General features: G+C 42.0%; 1 protein-coding gene across 4 annotated transcripts; it reads left to right on the top strand.

Moving 5' to 3' along the window:
* Positions 1–6,773: 6,773 nt before the first annotated feature.
* LOC121534134 (torsin-1A-interacting protein 2-like) lies at positions 6,774–18,771 on the top strand. 4 transcript variants are annotated; one of them, XM_045205409.1, is made up of 8 exons: positions 6,774–6,952; positions 7,381–7,476; positions 14,894–15,061; positions 15,577–15,738; positions 15,865–16,008; positions 16,095–16,217; positions 16,313–16,363; positions 16,496–18,771. In XM_045205409.1, exons 1-8 carry the CDS (start codon positions 6,883–6,885, stop codon positions 17,296–17,298), a joined length of 1,617 nt encoding a protein of 538 aa, XP_045061344.1. In that variant the 5' UTR covers positions 6,774–6,882; the 3' UTR covers positions 17,299–18,771. The 4 variants fall into 4 exon arrangements, with proteins under 4 accessions (XP_045061344.1, XP_045061343.1, XP_045061345.1 ...); XM_045205408.1 differs by having other exon boundaries at positions 7,378–7,476; XM_045205410.1 differs by lacking the exon at positions 6,774–6,952 and having other exon boundaries at positions 7,398–7,482.
* Positions 18,772–21,206: the final 2,435 nt, after the last annotated feature.

The raw sequence follows: 21,206 nt of genomic DNA, 5'->3' as shown, positions 1-21,206 counted from the left end.
ATTTATGTTTTTGAAACTGGTTGATTGTCAATAAATTACTTAATTATTAGTCTTAATTACTTAGTTATTAGTCTTATTCCTTTGTCAGTTGGACCCATGGAAAACAGAAACGTCAGAACCTGTAAATAAGGAAGGCGAAGGTCAAGGTGAGATAGGTAGATCAATCTGAGCAGGCAGTTCTATATTTAATGGATGAGATTGTGGTCTGCAGATAAACCATCCACCTGACAGGTGTGGCATATCAAGAAGCTGATTAAACAGCATGATCATTACACAGGTGCACCTTGTGTTGGGGACAATAAAAGGCCAATCTAAAATGTGCAGTTTTGTCACACAACACATTGCCACAGATGTTTTGAGGGAGCGTGCAATTGCCAGAGAATTGAATGTTCATTTTTCTAGCATAAGAAGCCTCCAACGTCGTTTTAGAGAATTTGGCAGTACATCCAACCGGCCTCATAACCGCAGGCCTTCTGGAGTTCCTCTTCCCCCTGCGGCCTGCTGTCAGCATCAGGCTGGCTGGCTCCGTGGGCTGGGCCGTCTGGAGGTGCCTCACCAGGTGGATCCTGCTCCTCCTCCACAGCTCAGAGCGCTGGCCGGGGAACAGGGCCTCCACCTTCTTCATCTCTCTGAGGAAGATCTCTGTTCGGTTGAAAACTCTGTTCTCAGGGAGAGACTCAGGGCTGAACAACCTCACTGCTACGGCCAGCAGAAACACTAGAAACCCAGTGGATATCAACTTTGACGCATTACCTGTGGAAAAAGCAGAAACAGGCTTCTGTTATTTGTTGTTCTGATTTCCATGGTTTAGAATTAGTCCTGCCTAGCAGTGCCTAGTGAAAATATACACCCATTGCACAGTCTTCACATCTTGCTGTCTTCAAATTAAAACTAAAAATTGATTAAATTATATGTTTTTCATACATATCTACAGAACCTACTACACATTTTCAAAGTGAAAGAAATGATAGATTTTTCCAAATGAATGAAAACTGAAGATGTCTTGATTGCGTAAGTCTACACCCCAGAGTTAATACTTGGTGGAAGAACCTTAGGCGGCCATTACAGCTGTAAATCATTTTGAATAAGATTCTACCAACTCTTAAGGCTACATACACCGAGTGTACAAAACATTATATCTACAAAGGGATTACATTTGATTGTTTTATCCTACAGATCTACACAAACTGCTCCACATTTCCAAAGTGAAACAAATCATCCATTCTGTTTCGCAAACAAGGTCGTTAAGGAGTACTGCAAGACTACACGGCAAAGAAATGAACTTTTTGGACTAAATGAAAAACTACAGGTTTGGGTCAAATCCAATACAACACACCAGGGTAAAACCCTCTGCATTTTCAAGTATTGTGGTGGCAGCATCATGTTATGGGTATGCTTGTCACCAGCAGGGACTGGGGAGTTTGTCAGGATCAAAATAAATATGAAAGGAACAAAGCCCAGGTAAAACGTTGAGAGGAAAACCCACCTCAGTCTTCTGAAAACCTAAACCTGGGATAGTTTTATTTTTCAATTACACCCCAGATTGGCTTTCCAATAGGATTTCAGTGTTCCTGAATATTCCAGTCTCAGTCCTGACTTAAAATTGCTTGAAAATTAGAAACACAGTTTGTATATTGCTGTCCATCAATGACTCCTAACCAAATGTACTGAGCTTGAGCAAATTTGACAAAAACTATGGATATACACTGAGTGTACAAAACATTGAGTGTACAAAACATTAACCTGCTCTTTTCATGACCTAGACTGACCAGGTGAAAGCTCTGATCCCTTATTGATGTCACTTGTTAAATCCACTTCAATCAGGTGAATCAATACTGGGAAGGTGTTCTTAATGTTTTGTACATCATTGGTTTGGACATGAGGCTGTATCCAATTCAGATTCTAGAAATTGCTTGATATTGTTTTGGACAACTGAAATCTATATTTTCTTGTCACTAACTTCTTTTCACTAATTGGTCTTTTGACAGTTCTGAAAAAGATCTGATGTGATTAAGACCAATTAGTGGAAAACAGATCAGAATTGAGCTGCCTGTGTAAACACAGCTAGTGATGCTCAGCATAAGACCATGTAGAACAGGAGTCTTCAACCCTGTTCCTGGAGAGATACCCTCCTGTAGGTTTTCGCTCCAACCCCAGTTGTAACTAACCGTGTTCAGCTTATCAGTTTATCAACCAGCTAATTATTAGAATCAGGTGCGCTAGATTAGGGTTGGAGTGAAAACCTACAGGACGGTGGCTCTCCAGGAACAGGGTTGGAGTGAAAATCTACAGGACGGTGGCTCTCCAGAAACAGGGTTGGAGTGAAAATCTACAGGACGGTGGCTCTCCAGAAACAGGGTTGGAGTGAAAATCTACAGGACGGTGGCTCTCCAGGAACAGGGGTTGGAGTGAAAATCTACAGGACGGTGGCTCTCCAGAAACAGGGTTGGAGTGAAAATCTACAGGACGGTGGCTCTCCAGAAACAGGGTTGGAGTGAAAATCTACAGGACGGTGGCTCTCCAGAAACAGGGTTGGAGTGAAAATCTACAGGACGGTGGCTCTCCAGAAACAGGGTTGGAGTGAAAATCTACAGGACGGTGGCTCTCCAGAAACAGGGTTGGAGTGAAAATCTACAGGACGGTGGCTCTCCAGAAACAGGGTTGGAGAGCCCTGATGTAGAACCACCATAACATAAATATGGATATTTTCTATCAATGTTCAAAATGTGGCTGCCTTTATGGATTCTAGGGCTGACCCAATTAGTCAACTGGTCGATTGTTTGGTTGATAGGCTGTTTGTCGACCAATACTTTTTTAGTCGAGCAGTAGCAAATATATATATACAGTGCATTCAGAAAGTATTCAGACCCCTTGACTTTTTCCACATTTTGTTACGTAACAGCCTTATTCTAAAATGGATTACATTTGTATTTTCCCTCATCAATCTACACACAATACCCCATAAACAGGTTTTTAGATTTTTTAGCAAGTTTATAATAAATAAAAAACTGATCACATTTACGTAAGTATTCAGACCCTTTACTTAGTACTTTGTTGAAGCACCTTTGGCAGCGATTACAGTCTCGGATCTTCTTGGGTATGACGCTATAAGCTTGGCACACCTGTATTTGGGGAGTTTCTCCCATTCTTCTCTGCAGATCCTCTCAAACTCTGTCAGGTTTGATGGGGAGCGTCGCTGCACAGCTATTTCCAGGTCTCTCCAGAGATGATAGATCGGGTTCAAGTACGGGCTCTGGCTGGGTCCCGAAGCCACTCCTGCGTTGTCTTGGCTGTGTGCTTAGGGTTGTTGTCTTGTTGGAAGGTGAACCTTCACCCCAGAGGTCCTGAGCAATGAGGAGCAGGTTTTCATCAAGGATCTCTCTGTACTTTGCTTCGTTCATCTTTCCCTCGATCCTGACGAGTCTCCCAGTCTATGCCGCTGAAAAACATCCTCACAGCATGATGCTGCCACCACCATGCTTCACCGTAGGGATGGTGCCAGGTTTCCTCCAGACGTGACGCTTGGCATTCAGGCCAAAGAGTTCAATCTTGGTTTCATCAGACAAGAGAATCTTGTTTCTCATGGTCTGAGATTCTTTAGGAGCCTTTTGGCAAACTCCAAGTGGGCTGTCATGTTCTTTTTACTGAGGAGTGGCTTCCGTCTGGCCACTCTACCATAAAGGCCTGATTGGTGGAGTGCTGCAGAGATGGTTGTCCTTCTGGAAAGTTCTCCCATCTCCACAGAGGAACTCTGGAGCTCTGTCAGTTTGACCATCGGGTTCTTGGTCACCTCCCTGACCAAGGTCCTTCTCCCCTGATTGCTCAGTTTGGCCTGGCGGCCAGCTCTAGGAAGAGTCTTGGTGGTTCCAAACTTCTTCCATTTAAGAATGATTGAGGCCACTGTGTTCATGGGGACCTTCAATGCTGCAGAAATGTTTTGGTACCCTTCCCCAGATCTGTGCCTCGACACAATCCTGTTTCTGAGCTCTAGGGACAATTCCTTCGACCTCATGGCTTGGTTTTTGCTCTGACGTGCACTGCCAACTGTGGGACCTTATATAGACAGGTGTGTGCCTTTCCAAATCATGTCCAATCAATTGAATTTACCACAGGTGAACTCCAATCAAGTTGTAGAAACATCTCAAGGATGATCAATGGAAACAGGATCTACCTGAGCTCAATTTCAAATCTCATACCAAAGGGTCTGAATACTTATGTAAATAAGGTATCTTTTTTATTTGTAATAAATTTGCAAAAATGTATAACCTGTTTTTGCTTTGTCATTATGGGGTATTGTGTGTAGATTAATGAGAAATGTTTTATTTAACCCATTTTAGAATAAGGCTGTAACGTAACAAAATGTGGAAAAATGGAAGAGGTCTGAATACTTTCCGAATGCACTGTATCTCTGTTGTAGAACTATAGGTAGGCCTAAAGGTTTTCAGGCAAAATAATCCTTGAAAGTGGTAATATACCAGGCCTTTTGGGCCAAATTCAATGATAGCCTATTATATACACTACCAGTCAAAAGTCTGGACACACCTACTCACTCAAGGGTTTTTCTTAATTTAGACAATTTTTTACATTGTAGAATAATAGTGAAGACATCAAAACTACGGGCCTCCTGTAGCTCAGTTGGTAGAGCATGGCGCTTGCAACGCCAGGGTTGTGGGTTCAATTCCCACGGGGGGCCAGTATGGAAAATGTATGCACTCACTAACTGTAAGTCGCTCTGGATAAGAGCGTCTGCTAAATGACTAAAATGTCAAATGTAAATAACACATATGGATTCATGTAGTAACCAAAAAAGTGTTAAACAAATAAAAATATATTTGAGATTCTTCAAATAGCCGCCTTATTGACTGCTTTGCACACTCTTGGCATTCCCTCAACCAGCTTCATGATGTAGTCACCTGGAATGCATTTCAATTAACAGGTGTGCCTTCTTAAAAGTTAATTTGTGGAATTTCTTTCCTTCTTAATGCATTTGAGCCAATCAGTTGTGTTTTGACAAGGTATGGGGGTATACAGAAGATAGCCCTATTTGGTAAAACACCAAGTCCATATTATGGCAAGAACAGCTCAAATAAGCAAAGAGAAACGACAGTCCATCATTACTTTAAGACATGAAGGTCAGTCAATACGGAACATTTCAAGAACTTTTTAAGTTTCTTCAAGTGCAGTCACAAAAACCATCAAGCGCTATGATGAAACTGGCACTATGATGAAACAATTTGTTATTGCTCCTCTGCACCAAGGGGCAAATTCAAAGCGGATATTTATCTGAGGAAGGCGATACAGTGGGTAAGTATATTCACAACACTATAGAAATGCTGGTAAATAACCACTGTTTATTCTAATAGCTAGCTAGAAACACTTCAGATAAGCAGAACTCGTTCCGCCATTTTCTGTTTGATAAAATTCTAACAGTTTGCCTAATTTCAGTTTATGTGACAAAACAAGTGTAGAGAATCATTGTACCATCTAAACCGCTGTGAAATATGTTATCCTTTGGTTCCAACCGCCGTGTCTTTGTGTGACGCGGAGTGGGTGAACAGATGATCTCCGCATGTGTAGTTCCCACCGTAAAGCATGGAGGAGGAGGTGTTATGGTGTGGGGGTGCTTTGCTTATGACACTGTCTGTGATTTATTTTGAATTCAAGGCACACTTAACCAGCATGGCTACCACAGCATTCTGCAGCGATATGCCGTCCCATCTGGTTTGGGCTTAGTGGGACTATCATTTGTTTTTCAACAGGACAATGACCCAAAACACACCTCCAGGCTGTGTAAGGGCTATTTTACCAAGAAGGAGAGTGATAGAGTGCTGCATCAGATGACCTGGCCTCCACAATCCTCCGACCTCAACCCAATTGAGATGGTTTGGGATGAGTCGGAGAGCAGAGTGAAGGAAAAGCAGTCAACAAGTGCTCAGCATATTTGGGAACTCCTTCAAGACTGTTGGAAAAGCAGGAATTCAGTCTGGCATTAAATGTCTTCTTGAAAGTTGTAATAGTAGAATGCACTAGGTGCAATTTCAAAATCGGGTAGTGCATCATCACTTCCTCTTGTGATGTTAGTCATTGCATAACTTGGAGTTATTTATAACTTGTCAGAAATGTCCAGATCAACTAGCCCATGCCAGCAAACATTTTTTTTATTTAGGTTTTTTAGCCCATAGATTTTGTTGTAATTTTTTTGTCACTCAAATAGCACATGAATACACAAAATTAGCTTCAAAACTGCAACAATTTTTTTTTTTGCACCCCATGACAAAATGTGTCGAATTCCAGGAAATAAACTTTAAACCTGCAAAATTATCTCAACCAACAAGGGTGTAACAGTGCTTGTGCCCATAGAAATAGACGTGGTGCACAAGGGATGTTCCCCATTGCTGGAAGGGGGGCCCCTGACACAGTACAATGATTCGCTACACTCTGAGTGCTTCTTTTGTCACATAAACTGAAATTAGGCGAACTATTAGAATTGTAAGTGTTATGTAAGAATATCATTGGGGAAGCAAGCAAACGTTGTTAGTATAAACACTGTAGCGGTCCTTTACCAGCATTATTTGCATTTCTATAGTGTTATGAACATACTAACCCACGGTATCCTCTTCCTCAGATAAATATCCGCTTTGAATTTGCCCCTTGGTGCAGAAGAGCAATAACAAATGTGACAGACGTGGAGTCGCAGAATGACCGTTCATAGCCGGAACATAGATTCGCTAGCTATTTGTTTCCAACGAAATCTATAGAACGTACCACTTATTTCCTGTTTTGTCAAAACGGCCCCTCCTAGGAAATGCGTTTGAGAAGTTGATGTAGCTAGCTTGTCTAAGTATTTAATTTGAGCTATAGAGTAGAATTTATAGTGCAACCATGGATCCTCAGATTTTACCAAACAACCCTGCTCAACCAGCGAGGAGGTCGACAAGGCAATCGATGAAAGGTTTGTCAGCCAGGCAGCTACCTAATCCCATCTACACAACGGAGCTAGCTAGCTGTGGTTTCGATTACTATCTGTTTCCGGTAACTAGGTAACACACCCACAAAGTCAACATTGGCTATATCGTAAAGATTCATGAAAACAAACATTTGCTAGTTAAGTCGATGTTTTGACATGTTAGCTAGCTAGTTAACTTAGCTATCTCTACAATAGCAGTCATTAAAAAGTATCCACATGGTCCTCATTAATTAGCCCAACCGGAGCTAACGTTACTCATTAATTAGCTTGTTGAAGCTAGCTAACGTTACATACCGAGTTAAGAATTTAGCTTTTCAAATGAATTAGTTATGAGTTAGCTAGCTAAGTTAACGGTTAACCAGACAAGATTTTGTACGTTAGCACTAAACTCATTTTCTCGCCCTCGCCAGCAGTTACTGTAGAGTTGACACCCAGAGGTCCGCTGAAGAGGAGGAGGGAAGAGAACAAGATCCCATCCACACCTGTCAATGGTTCCATTGAGGACGATGGTAAATGTAAATAGCTACTAGTCGTAAAGGCATAGTTTATCCTCCTTTACTCCACTAGGACTTGTGGAGGTTAAACAGATGATTGAGATTGTAATACTTAGGGGCGGAGCTAGCATGTTGGAGTGAACGGCTGTGTGTGAGAGGCTCCCGCAACTTTTTTGCGAAATAATCTAACCTAACTTACTTTATTGCACTTGTTACAACAAACTTTTCTTTCTAATACAATATTGTAACTTTCTATGTGAAAATGCATAGTAATAAGCGACCAAAGGACAATAAATCCACATCAGAGGCCTACTCCACACCAAACAACGAGACAAACATGGCGGAAGGCACAGGTAACAACGTGACACTTACAGAACTTACCCGGGCTTTGGGAGAACTACGTGTTGCTATAGCGGAGGATCTTAAGGCTACTATTGCTGAACTGGAGACTAAAATCGAGAGCACCATTCGAACGGTCGCTTCGCAGGGCCAGAGTATTGTGGACCTTGAGAAAGCTTCTGAATTCAACGCAGGTAGGATCGACGAGTTTTTATTTTATTTTTATTTAACCTTTATTTAACCAGGTAAACCAGTTGAACGGGTTCTCATTTACAACTGCGACCTGGCCAAGATAAAGCAAAGCAGTGCAATAAAAACAACACAGAGTTACATATGGGGTAAAAAAACATAAAGTCAAAAATACAACAGAAAATATATATACAGTGTGTGCAAATGTAGCAAGTTATGGAGGTAAGGCAATAAATAGGCTATAGTGCAAAATAATTACAATAGTATTAACACTGGAATGCTAGATGTGCAAGAGATTATGTGCAAATAGAGATACTGGGGTGCAAAAGAGCAAAATAAATAACAATATAGGGATGAGGTAGTTGGGTGGGCTAATTTCAGATGGGCTGTGTACAGGTGCAGTGATCGGTAAGGTGCTCTGACAACTGATGCTTAAAGTTAGTGAGGGAGATAAGAGTCTCCAGCTTCAGAGATTTTTGCAATTAGTTCCAGTCATTGGCAGCAGAGAACTGGAAGGAATGGCGTCATTGCAGGATAATGTGCAGAGGCTTTCTGTGAAAGTGGTCGACCTGGAGGGCAGATCCAGGCGTCATAACCTTCGCGTTGTGGGTCTGGCAGAAGGGGTGGAGGCGGGCTCTCGCCCCACCGACTTCTTCGCCAAGCTACTGAAGGATGCAATGGGACCGGATGTTTTGGCGTCGGATCCCCTACTGGACCGTGCACATCGCGCCCTTGTCCCAGTGCCTGGACCGGGCCAGCGTCCTCGCCCAGTAATCATCTGTTGTCACAGTTTCAAGACCAAGGATCTTATCCTGCGCGAGGCTCGAATGAGGGGCAACCTGTTACATAAAGGGCACCCCTTTCGTGTCTATGAGGACTACGCGCCCGATGTGGCAAAGCACCGCGCTGGCTACAGAGATGTCATGACCAAACTCTACAAACTCCATCTTCGCCCAGCCTTGCTCTTCCCTGCAAGACTAAGAATTACCCCGCCTTCCGGGGAGAAGATCTGGCTCTCCTCGGTTCTGGACGCAGATAAGTTTGTCCGGGAATATACACCAATCCCCCGTACAGGTTAGAGTGCCTTGTCATTGTGTGTTAAGGTCTGCTCACGGACTGGAATCCATACCATACCATACCATAACGGGTGAAACCGTATTAAACGGTCTCAGCAAGGGCTACCGAACATGTAATACGATGAGCTGACCAATGGAGGGCGGTCAGAGCTCTCACTTAACGTTAATTTCACTTTCATTCCGACTGGGTTTAGAGCGATGCCTGTTTGGGAGGCCTTCCAGGTCGGATCATTGACACTTTCGGATGGATATACTTATATTCCCCCATTTTTGTTTTGTTTCGTTATTTATTTTTCAATTCTTACATTATTCCTGTGCGTACATATAATAATAATTATTTGTACTTTATTATTATTTTCTCTTAGCATTTTAGTATTATGTATGTGTATATTTTACATTTGTATAGATTATTATTCTGGGGTATGCATGTTTGTGTATGTAGATGTGTGTGTGTGTGTGTATGGATGTATGTGTGTATGCGTGTGTATGTATCTGTATATATTTAAGAATATTTATTTTATATGAATATATTTTTTGGGGTGTGTGTATGTATGTTTTTTTTACCCCATATGTAACTCTGTGTTGTTGTTTTTATCGCACTGCTTTGCTTTATCTTGGCCAGGTCGCAGTTGTAAATGAGAACTTGTTCTCAACTGGCTTACCTGGTTAAATAAAGGTGAAATAAAATGTAAAAAATGTGTGCGTGTATACGTATGTATGTATGTGTGTGTGTATATGTATGTGTATGTGTATGTGTGCACATATGTATATATAAATCACTATTTTTTTGTAAATTATTTGAAAATAATTTATTATTATTTTTACATTTTTAATTTTTTAACATTTTTATTTACTTTGTTATTTTTTTGATTGGGGGGTACGTTCAATTTATCAAAATCCTTGTTCCCATCTCCTAACCCACAATATGTAACTGTACTGCTGTCTATGTCAATATGTAACTGTCCTGCTGTCTATGTCAATATGTAACTGTCCTGCTGTCTATGTCAATATGTAACTGTCCTGCTGTCTATGTCAATATGTAACTGTCCTGCTGTCTATGTCAATATGTAACTGTCCTGCTGTCTATGTCAATATGTAACTGTCCTGCTGTCTATGTCAATATGTAACTGTCCTGCTGTCTATGTCGGTTACTGGTGGTTTATGTTTAGACCGGTGTTGCTTAGCAATAGAATCTTGTGATGATACATCTTGCTTATCTCAGGGATTGACCCAAGATGAACCTTAAGTGCGCAATATGTTTAAGTTGCAACTTATTCTGTTTAGGTTTATTAGATGCTAATTGAACACTTTAAGTGCGGGAGCCTCCTCAGTTCATATGTTAGTAGAAGTTCTAGGATAGTGAGAGGTGAGCGCATAGTTGGGATTTTATTTGTGTTTTACCTCTTGTTCGAGGTCGCGCCGTGCTTTTTTGGCATCGGCCAGACAATGTGTTTGTTATTTTTATTTTCGTATTTTTTCTGTCCTATGTGTGTATGCCTGTTAAATGTGGGTTGATGGGGGGGTAAAGGTTGGGGAAAGTAGGGGAACAGGGTGGAGAGTAAAGGTGCTTGCGGGGGGGTTGGATACTGCTCGGGTGTAGGTGCTACATATGCTGATCGTGATGGTTTGGTGCGCTTTCTTACCTTTTTAGTGAGTTACATGTTATGCAGGCCACCATAGGAACTACAAATGAGAGGAGGGCGGGACTTACATTCACTTCCTGGAATGTCAAGGGTTTAAACGAACCAATTAAGAGAGGCAGGGTCCTAGCCTACTTGAAAGCACTTTCGTCTGATATTATATTTTTGCAAGAAACCCATCTGAAAAACAAATCTCATAACAGACTTAAATGTAAATGGGTGGGGCGAGTGTATCACTCTAACATCTCTGCCAAAACGAGAGGCACAGCGATTCTGGTACGGAAAGGAATTCCCTTTCTACATAAAACCACTATTGTGGATAAAGAGGGTCGTTATGTGATCGTAATAGGAGAGATCCATTCTACTTCTGTAACTCTACTAAATATCTATGGGCCAAACATTGATAACCCCTCTTTTTTCAAAAGAGTCCTTGCCCTGATTCCAGATATCTCCCATACTAATCTGGTCATTGGAGGGGACCTTAACTGTGTACTAGACCAATATTTGGATAGCTCCTCTACCCGGCGAACCCCTACCTCCTATTCAAGCGAATTCTTGAATACCTACATAAAAAATTCTAACTTATTTGATATATGGAGGATCTCTAATCCTACGGGTAGGGAATACTCCTTTTACTCTCATGTTCACAAGGTATATACTCAAATTGACTACTTTTTGGTTGATGCTAAACTACTCCCCTATACCTGTAATGTGAGATGATATGAAATTATAATCTCTGACCACAGTCCACTCACCTTCTCCCTGAGATTGGGTGACATCGTACCAAACGAGAGGGTCTGGAGGTTGAATCCTCAGCTCCTCACAGAACCAACATTCTGTGAACATCTTAAAGACCAAATTACATTTTTCTTTGATACCAACGACAACACAGAGACTTCCCCAGCATTATTGTGGGAAACGCTGAAGGCGTATTTCAGAGGCTGTATCATCTCCTTTCAGACTGCCAGGAGTAGGCAAAACAGAAAAAAATTGGTAGAACTGGAGGGACAAATTCACTTACTGGACAGGGAGAATGCTAGACATACATCTATGGAGAAACATAAAAAAATTATGTCTTTAAAATTTAAATACAATCAGATCCTCTCGGCTAAAATTGCTAAATCTTTTCTCTATGCCATGCAAAAATATTTTGAGTTTGGTGACAAACCACACAAATTACTCAGCCAGACAACTTCAAAAAACGTGAGTGACCTAATGATTCACAAAGTTAAATCTGCATCTGGGGAATTACTCTCCTCCCCAAAGACATCAATGACAGATTCCGTCAGTTTTATGAGACTCTATATACATCTAAAGCGGATCCTAACCCCTTAATTATGCAAAACTTTTTGGAGGACTGTAATCTTCCTGCCCTGAACCAGGAAGACTCTAACTTCCTGAATAAGGAAATATCTCTTGAAGAAATTAGAGGAACAATTAAATCTCTAAAGAGTGGCAAGACCCCGGGCCCAGATGGATATCCTGGTGAATTCTATAAAACATTCAGCAACATGCTCTCTCCCTACCTGCACAAAATGTTGGTTCGGGCCAATGAGGATGGAGCTCTCCCATCTACTTTGGATGAGGCGTTTATTACAGTTGTACATAAGAAGGGTAAAGATCCGGAAGGGGTAGGGTCATACAGACCAATATCCCTCCTTAATACAGACCAAAAGATTTTAGCAAAAACTCTGGCTAACAGGCTTAGCACTTTAATTGGCAAATTTGGTCAATTCGGACCAGACCGGCTTTATCCCTAATAGAAACTCATTCTTCAATCTCAGGCGCCTCTTCAACATTATGTATTCTCAGAGGTTACCTAACGTGGACCTTGCCGTTATATCTCTTGACGCCGAAAAGGCCTTTGACCAAGTTGAGTTGCCCTATCTATTCAAGGTCCTACAGAAATTTTATATTGGAGATGGGTTCATAAATTGGATCCAGCTTTTATATAGGAACCCCTGTGCGAGAATACTCACTAACCAATCAATGTCGCCCGATTTAACCTTCACAGAGGGACAAGGCAGGGTTGTGCGCTGTCGCCTATGCTCTTCGCCCTAATTATTGAACCTCTCGCTCAAGCGATCAGATCTCATTCAGCAATACACGGCTATAATACTAAAGATACTCTAAATAAGATTTCCCTATACGCAGATGATATTCTCCTCTATGTAACAGAACCCCAAGCTAGTATTCCAGCTATTCTTGAGGTGATTAATTTGTTTGGTACCTTCTCGGGATACAGAATAAATTGGAACAAGAGTGAATTAATGCCCATACGGTTGCAAAACACCTCCTGGCTAGAATATCTTCCAGTTAAGTTATCTTCAGAAAAATGTATCTACCTTGGAATTGTAGTTACCAAACAATACTCCTTACTATTTAAAGAGAATTTCCCTTCTCTGATGCAAAATCTCAAGGCAAACATACAGTTTTGGAGAACTCTCCCAATTTCTCTGCTCGGAAGAATTAATGCCATTAAAATGGTCTTCCTCCCACAACTGCTCTACCTATACCAGAACATCCCAGTATTCATACCTAAATCATTTCATAAACAACTGGACTCTTATCAATCCTTTCATCTGGGATTATAAAACACACAGGATAGGTAAAAAACACCTATGTAAATCCAAGATGGAAGGAGGATTGTCTCTATATTTTACTATTGGGCCGCTAACCTCCGCGCTGTTACGTTTTTGCTGGATGACGCAACCCCGCCACCCAGCTGGCTTAGCATGGAGCGGGAGGAGTGTCACCCCTTCTCTATTGGTGCTGTGATTTTGTCACCTGTTAATCTGGAGATGTCACTTTACCATAACAATCCTATTATACATAGCACAGTCCGAATCTGGAAGCAAATTAAAGTCCACTTTGAGCTTAGACCAATATCATTCATGCTCCCTGTTGCCAGGAATCCCTCCTTTGCCCCCTCTAACCTTGATAACACCTTTGAGCGATGGGGAGAGTTGGGGATAAGTACCATAGGGGATTTATATATAGGAGGGACCTTTGCTTCCTTTGAAGCACTGAGGGAAACTTATAACCTTCCCAGAAGTAACTTTTTCAGATACCTACAAATTAGAGACTGTTAGAAAACACCTCCCAACATTTGAGAATGCTAAACCTTCCATGTTTGACGGATACATAAAAATATGCCCCACCTCAGACAAACTGATATCTCGTCTATATGACGCTTTTCAATCTGTTAGCGCACCCTCTACAGATGCCATTAAGGCAAAATGGGAGGAAGAACTAGGGACTGATATTTCGGTGGCAGACTGGGAGGATAGCTTGGAGTATATCCACACCTGCTCCATTAACTCCAGACATCGTCTCATACAATTTAAGGTATTACACAGATTACACTATTCCAAAACTAAACTGCATAGGATATTTCCTGATACATCCCCTATGTGTGATAAATGTCAGGCTGAGCAGGGTACACTACTCCACTGCTTTGCCCTATGCTCTAGTCTGTATGGTTATTGGTGTGGAATATTTGGGGTCCTCTCTGAAGTTCTGGATACTTCAATAGACCCAGACCCGCTTCTGATAATCCTGGGAGTGTCCGATTCCCTAAACGGATTAACCAACTCCCAAAAACAACTCATCTCTTACAGTCTCATTTCGGCAAAAAAAATAATCTTGTTGATTTGGGAAAGGAGGGAAGTGCCCTCTACCAAATTATGGCTCAGCGAAGTGGCAAAAACTGTACACTTACAAAGAATTAGATATATTCTGAACAATAAATTATCAACATTTGATCAAATCTGGCAGCCTTTCCTCTCTTACCTGGACCAGTCGGTGCTGTGAATTTGTACTTTTTAACGCACTCTCAATTGTCATATTGTAATCTACCTTTGGGCAGCGTGTGCTCGCCCTGACACTCGAGCAGTCGGGAGGGGAATAGGGTGGAATGGGGGGGGGGATAAAGGGGGGTATATGTGGGGGGTTACATCTACCCTTTTTCTTTCTACCTGTCCCTGTTCTGTATGTCGTGTTTTGTAATATTTGTTTTGTCTCCAGAACTCTGGGTCTTGTTGTTCATGTCTGTTCTCTTATGTTTAGATAAGAACTGTACACATGTCTTTCATACCTATACACCATTCTTGTGCGTGTTCAATAAAAAAATATTTGAACAGAGATTGTAATACTTATTTATCTTCTGCTTTCCTTTCCCAACTCAAGAGTCCCCCAGCAAGAAGAATAAGTCTGAGATGGGAGTGGCAGGGGATGGCAGTGGTGATGAGGATAAGATGGATGTCCAGGAGACCACTGAGGATGAAGATCTGGACCCGAACGAGGAGATGAGTGCGGAGGAAGACTCCTCCCATCACCATGTCACACAGCAAAAACGTGAGTTCAGGAGGACCTCACTACCATTCACCCCAACCTGACCAAATCCACATATAGGAAACAGAACTGAACCTTGATCCTTCTTTCATATCCTACTTATAGGTAAAATATGCAAAAATCGCTCCGCCATTTCCTGGTTGCAAAAAACTAGTTTACCTCATTTCAGTTTGTGACAACACAAACGCTCAAGAGTGTAGAGAATCATTGTACCATCTAAACTGCTGTGAAATATCATTTCAATAACCAAAAATATTGTATTTTCATCTGTTTGAAGCTGTTGTACAAAACCGAGAGTGAAAGACACAAAAAAAAACTCAACTTAAGAACGGGAAGCATAGAAATAACACACATAGAACAGATCTACCTCTTAGACTGGCTTTCAATGAGAATGACAGACCTATAACTCACATTTCTATGTGAATTTGGTCGGGTCGCCCAAAAAGTTACATATTGCAGCTTTAATGGTACATACTAGGCTTGATGATTTGTCCTGTGGCTTACCCATCCTGTAACAGGTCCCTTTGGTAAAATGTTGATGGGGGACATGAGTGTGAACACACCCAAGACGGTCGGTGTTCGCTCCCTAGAGACGGGAGATCCCAGTTTGGACCTACGGAGTCGCAGATCCATTCACACAACAGAGGAGCTGGAAACAGATCGTCTCAAAGCCGAGAGAGGTAGGAGCTCATTTTAACCTCTGATCTTGACCATGTTTAAGACCAGTGAATATCAAACAGATATTTTTCTCTAATGAGGGCTTTCATACAACCCATGTTTTCCTAAGGCCATGTGTTTGTTTTCAGTGGAAACGTCTAGAAAAGCTGCTTCTGGTACCAAGTCTGCAACCCAATTCAGACCCCTGGCGAACCGACCAGAGGTTCTGACTTACAAGACTAGCAGCATGGCAGAGTACAGGGAGAAGATGGAGGGGAAAGCCGAAAGCACTGGTAAGATGACAAGAGCTAATGTAGTTTGACCTTGTCCTCCTATTCAATCTAAAGTGGGATGTATTTTGACACTGTTCTCTGTGTAGGATTGGCCAGAGCTAACCACCGTAGCATGAGAGTGTACCCCACCTCTGAAGAGTCCTACAAATCAAGCTGTCGGGTGAACAATATTCCTACTCGAAAACAAACCACGCATCTCCAAAAACAAGGTACCATTATATGTTTACTGGTGCATTTTTATTGAGGAAGTAGTGTTTGAGATTATTTCAGTATTATTTCAATATGAATATTTTTCTATTTTAAGATATTAAGAAATCAGCTGTTATCAAGGCAAATCCTGGGAAAACATCTGGGGGTAAGTATTTCTTTGCCTTGAATTGTCTTAAAGTATTATTATTAGTATATTATTTTAAAGTAGGATGCATTTTAATAGTTATATTTGTATTTGTTTCTGGGCTTATGCATGTTCATCCTCTCATCCCTGCAGGGTGCATGTGGAGGCTGTGTCAGGTTCTGGTGCTGCTTGTCTCTGGTGTTCTGGGTCTCCTGGCCTTCCAGCACCTCCCACTGCCCCACAGGCCTTCAGGAGGTCGTGAGCATTCAGCCTGGCCTGTGAGAGCGGGGAAGTTTGCTGCTCAGTTATCTGCCCTGGAGGCCCTGTTCCCCGGCCAGCGCTCTGAGCTGTGGAGGAGGAGCAGGATCCACCTGGAGAGGCACCTCCAGACAACCCAGCCCACAGAGCCAGTCAGCCTGATGCTGACAGCAGGCCGCAGGGGGGAGAGGACGCTGCACTGCCTTGCCCTGCGCCTGGCCAGAGCCGTCTCCTCTGCCCTCAACTCCTCCTCCATCCTCCACATCGACGGGGCCAGCAAGACTGGCCAGGACAGCGACCAGGTCAAGCTGGACATCGACACCCAGCTGCGGGGTGCCTTCGAGGGGGACCAGTCCGTAGCCGTCGTCCACCGCTTTGAAGAGCTGCCCCCGGGCTCCACGATCATATTCTACCGCTACTGTGACCACGAGAATGCCGCCTACAAGGAGGTGTTCCTGCTCTTCACTGTTCTGCTGCCTGAGGTGGAGTTAGGGAAAGAGCTCAGTCTGAATGAGGTGGAGGAGAGGGTCCGTGACTATATTACGGCCAGATTTGTAGAAAGTAACAGCTCAACCAAACCAGGCACCTTCAATAGCATGGACCTGGACAAGCTGAGTGGACTATGGAGCCGTATCTCCCACCTTGTCCTGCCGGTGGCAGAAGAGAAAAACATAGAGCAGGGAGTATGCATGGGCTGAACTGGCAGCTACAGGAGACGTCTGGCTAGGTAGGGACTGGCTCGCTGGGCTGGGCTCCTCTCCGTCTTTATGGAGCTCTGGAGTCGCTGGGGCTCTGTTGCTGAGGTGTGACGGTGCGAAGACACACCGAGGCGCTCTGCGTGTCTCTGGGACTGTGGGACTTCACAGGTGAACCTAGGACCTAGAGGTGAAATCTTCCAGAGGTCGTGTGCTCTTTTAATAGAGATTTCTATGCTGACGGATCCAGACCAACATTAAGATTCAGCCCAACTGCACTGTTTTTAGTTTTAACTGAACTGTCCTCTGTTTCTGGTCCTCTGTCCTTTTTTCTGATCATTTCACAACTGCCAGCTGCTGAAATGAGGAAGTAATTAGAGTGAGTGTCTGGGTTGAGGACAACAGTTTGTTGAGGGTTGTTTTATTCCAGACCGACAGTTTGCTTTATAGGGAAGATGTACAGCATTGATTTTTATAATAAGATATCTACTGTTTTCATGTTTTTCTTATTTTGTTTTTTCTACTGTGCTGAAAAATAAAATTGTTACCTTGTTTTTAATTGAAAAATATAGTCCTTTTGGTAAGCAATTTAAAGTGATTGTTTATGCATGAAATGTTATTGTTTTCCTAATTTTGTAGATTCCAGACTTCACCACTGATCCATGCATTGGTAAAATGACTGAAACTTTTTCTGCTGTTAAATGCTCATGTATACATATTTTAAAATATAATTTCAATACCTCCTCTCCCTGCATATTTGTCTGAAATGTCTTGCACTAATTGTCTGGTTTTACATTTTCAACCTACCAGCTCACCCCAAGGATTTGGCAGACATGAAGACGGTAATAATCGGCGTTTGGGATGCTGCATTAGGCTTGTGTCACGTGTGTTATAGTGTAGTATTTGCTTAATTAAAAGTGTTATTAAATAACTGTATATTGGGAATATTTTGAGGTACAGAAAGGAGTTGTTGAATATGATACTTTTCACACTGGGAGGAGAGAGATCGCTGTAATTGATCATATTCTTACTGCTATGATGCTTGTTTGTTACACGATTCCCCTCAAAATGCTTGAGTAGCTTGATGAAGTAAACTATTCTAGATTATTGCAGAATAAATGTTGGCATAATTTAAACAGATACATAGTACAATATATTTGCAGTATAATTTGAACTGATTGAAACATTCTTAATCAAAATGTATATTACATAACTGGTATTGCCAGTCAGAGATTGTGCCTTACAGAATATTTTTTATTAGTGAGATTTAGATTATATTTGATATGTTGTACCAAAATAATCAGTGTTGAAGATGAAAATTTAACCAACCTGTCCCTGCACCAACTCTTTTCTTTCCACCCTGAAATGTTTATGCTCTGTTGGAACTAAGATGTTTAGTTTTGTATTGCGTTCACCAACTAAGTACGTCCTTTGATTGTTTTGGTTTTCCTAAAATAATAAAATTGTTGAATAGTTGTTGTGGATTTACTGTATTAATCTGAGGAGATACCGTATTTTTTTCTTAGCTTGAGGAACAAAGTTAATTATGTAATGATACGATTATTCACTTCTTATCCACAAGGATGCACTTTTCTCTAGTTTTCCATGAGCATTAATACTGGTTTTGCAGGAAGTCTTTTGATTATACTATCTGTGGTCAGTTCCCCTCACTAATGAGCTGGTAGTGATGGCCTTTTGTAGGAATCGCTCACTGTGAGGGTTGCGTGTCAAGGGTGTGGGCTCTAGAACAGAGACATGGGCAGGAAGGAAACGATCTATCCCTGAATAACACCGACTGTATCTTGTGGAATAACAGAACAACAAGATAGGCTTCCAAGGCAGTTTCCCGAAAGGGAATTTCTCTCAACTGACATCCTATGGTAATGTTATCATAACCTCATTTAACTTTGTGACTCTTGTACATTAGTGATAGCACGCACCGTGACAGCCCTATTCTCGTCCACCAGTTGACTCTTTCCCTAGCAGTTATCCTGCGGGTAAGGTTATACCAGCCCTATCCTGCGGGTAAGGTTATGCCAGCCCTATCCTGCGGGTAAGGTTATGCCAGCCCTACCTCCAACAGAACATTAGGTAATACTATGTCCATATTTTAAATGTATTCAACAAGCTTTTCCCAGAAATGAGTAGTCTAGAATGTTCCTTTGTTAAACACTTCCTGCTGACCTCTGTATAATGTTAATTAACTACCCAGGAGATTATTTCTATCTAATAGTCACACCCTGACAAACTCCCATCTCTTCCTTGCAGTACATACAGTGGGGGGAAAAAAAGTATTTAGTCAGCCACCAATTGTGCAAGTTCCCCCACTTAAAAAGATGTGAGAGGCCTATAATTTTCATCATAGGTACACGTCAACTATGACAGACAAAATTAGGAAAAAAAATCCAGAAAATCACATTGTAGGATTTTTAATGAATTTATTTGCAAATTATGGTGGAAAATAAGTATTTGGTCAATAACAAAAGTTTCTCAATACTTTGTTATATACCCTTTGTTGGCAATGACACAGGTCAAACGTTTTCTGTAAGTCTTCACAAGGTTTTCACACACTGTTGCTGGTATTTTGGCCCATTCCTCCATGCAGATCTCCTCTAGAGCAGTGATGTTTTGGGGCTGTCGCTGGGCAACACGGACTTTCAACTCCCTCCAAAGATTTTCTATGGGGTTGAGATCTGGAGACTGGCTAGGCCACTCCAGGACCTTGAAATGCTTCTTACGAAGCCACTCCTTCGTTGCCCGGGCGGTGTGTTTGGGATCATTGTCATGCTGAAAGACCCAGCCACGTTTCATCTTCAATGCCCTTGCTGATGGAAGGAGGTTTTCACTCAAAATCTCACGATACATGGCCCCATTCATTCTTTCCTTTACACGGATCAGTCGTCCTGGTCCCTTTGCAGAAAAACAGCCCCAAAGCATGATGTTTCCACCCCCATGCTTCACAGTAGGTATGGTGTTCTTTGGATGCAACTCAGCATTCTTTGTCCTCCAAACACGACGGAGTTGAGTTTTTACCAAAAAGTTATATTTTGGTTTCATCTGACCATATGACATTCTCCCAATCCTCTTCTGGATCAACCAAATGCACTCTAGCAAACTTCAGACGGGCCTGGACATGTACTGGCTTAAGCAGGGGGACATGTCTGGCACTGCAGGATTTGAGTCCCTGGCGGCATAGTGTGTTACTGATGGTAGGCTTTGTTACTTTGGTCCCAGCTCTCTGCAGGTCATTCACTAGGTCCCCCGTGTGGTTCTGGGATTTTGCTCACTGTTCTTGTGATCATTTTGACCCCACGGGGTGAGATCTTGCGTGGAGCCCCAGATCGAGGGGAGATTATCAGTGGTCTTGTATGTCTTCCATTTCCTAATAATTGCTCCCACAGTTGATTTCTTCAAACCAAGCTGCTTACCTATTGCAGATTCAGTCTTCCCAGCCTGGTGCAGGTCTACAATTTTGTTTCTGGTGTCTTTTGACAGCTCTTTGGTCTTGTCCATAGTGGAGTTTGGAGTGTGACTGTTTGAGGTTGTGGACAGGTGTCTTTTATACTGATAACAAGTTCAAACAGGTGCCATTAATACAGGTAACGAGTGGAGGACAGAGGAGCCTCTTAAAGAAGAAGTTACAGGTCTGTGAGAGCCAGAAATCTTGCTTGTTTGTAGGTGACCAAATACTTATTTTCCACCATAATTTGCAAATAAATTCATTAAAAATCCTACAATGTGATTTTCAGGATTTTTTTTTCTCCTTTTGTCTGTCATAGTTGACGTGTACCTATGATGAAAATTACAGGCCTCTCTCATCTTTTTAAGTGGGAGAACTTGCATAATTGGTGGCTGACTAAATACTTTTCCCCCCCACTGTATATCAGGTTTGATAGAGGGGATCTCTCCAG

Source organism: Coregonus clupeaformis, chromosome 20, assembly GCF_020615455.1.
Source record: "Coregonus clupeaformis isolate EN_2021a chromosome 20, ASM2061545v1, whole genome shotgun sequence".
In the NCBI taxonomy this organism is placed as follows: Eukaryota; Metazoa; Chordata; class Actinopteri; order Salmoniformes; family Salmonidae; genus Coregonus; species Coregonus clupeaformis.
The sequence above is the reverse complement of the archived record's forward strand: the minus strand, read 5'-3'. Positions and strand labels throughout refer to the sequence as shown.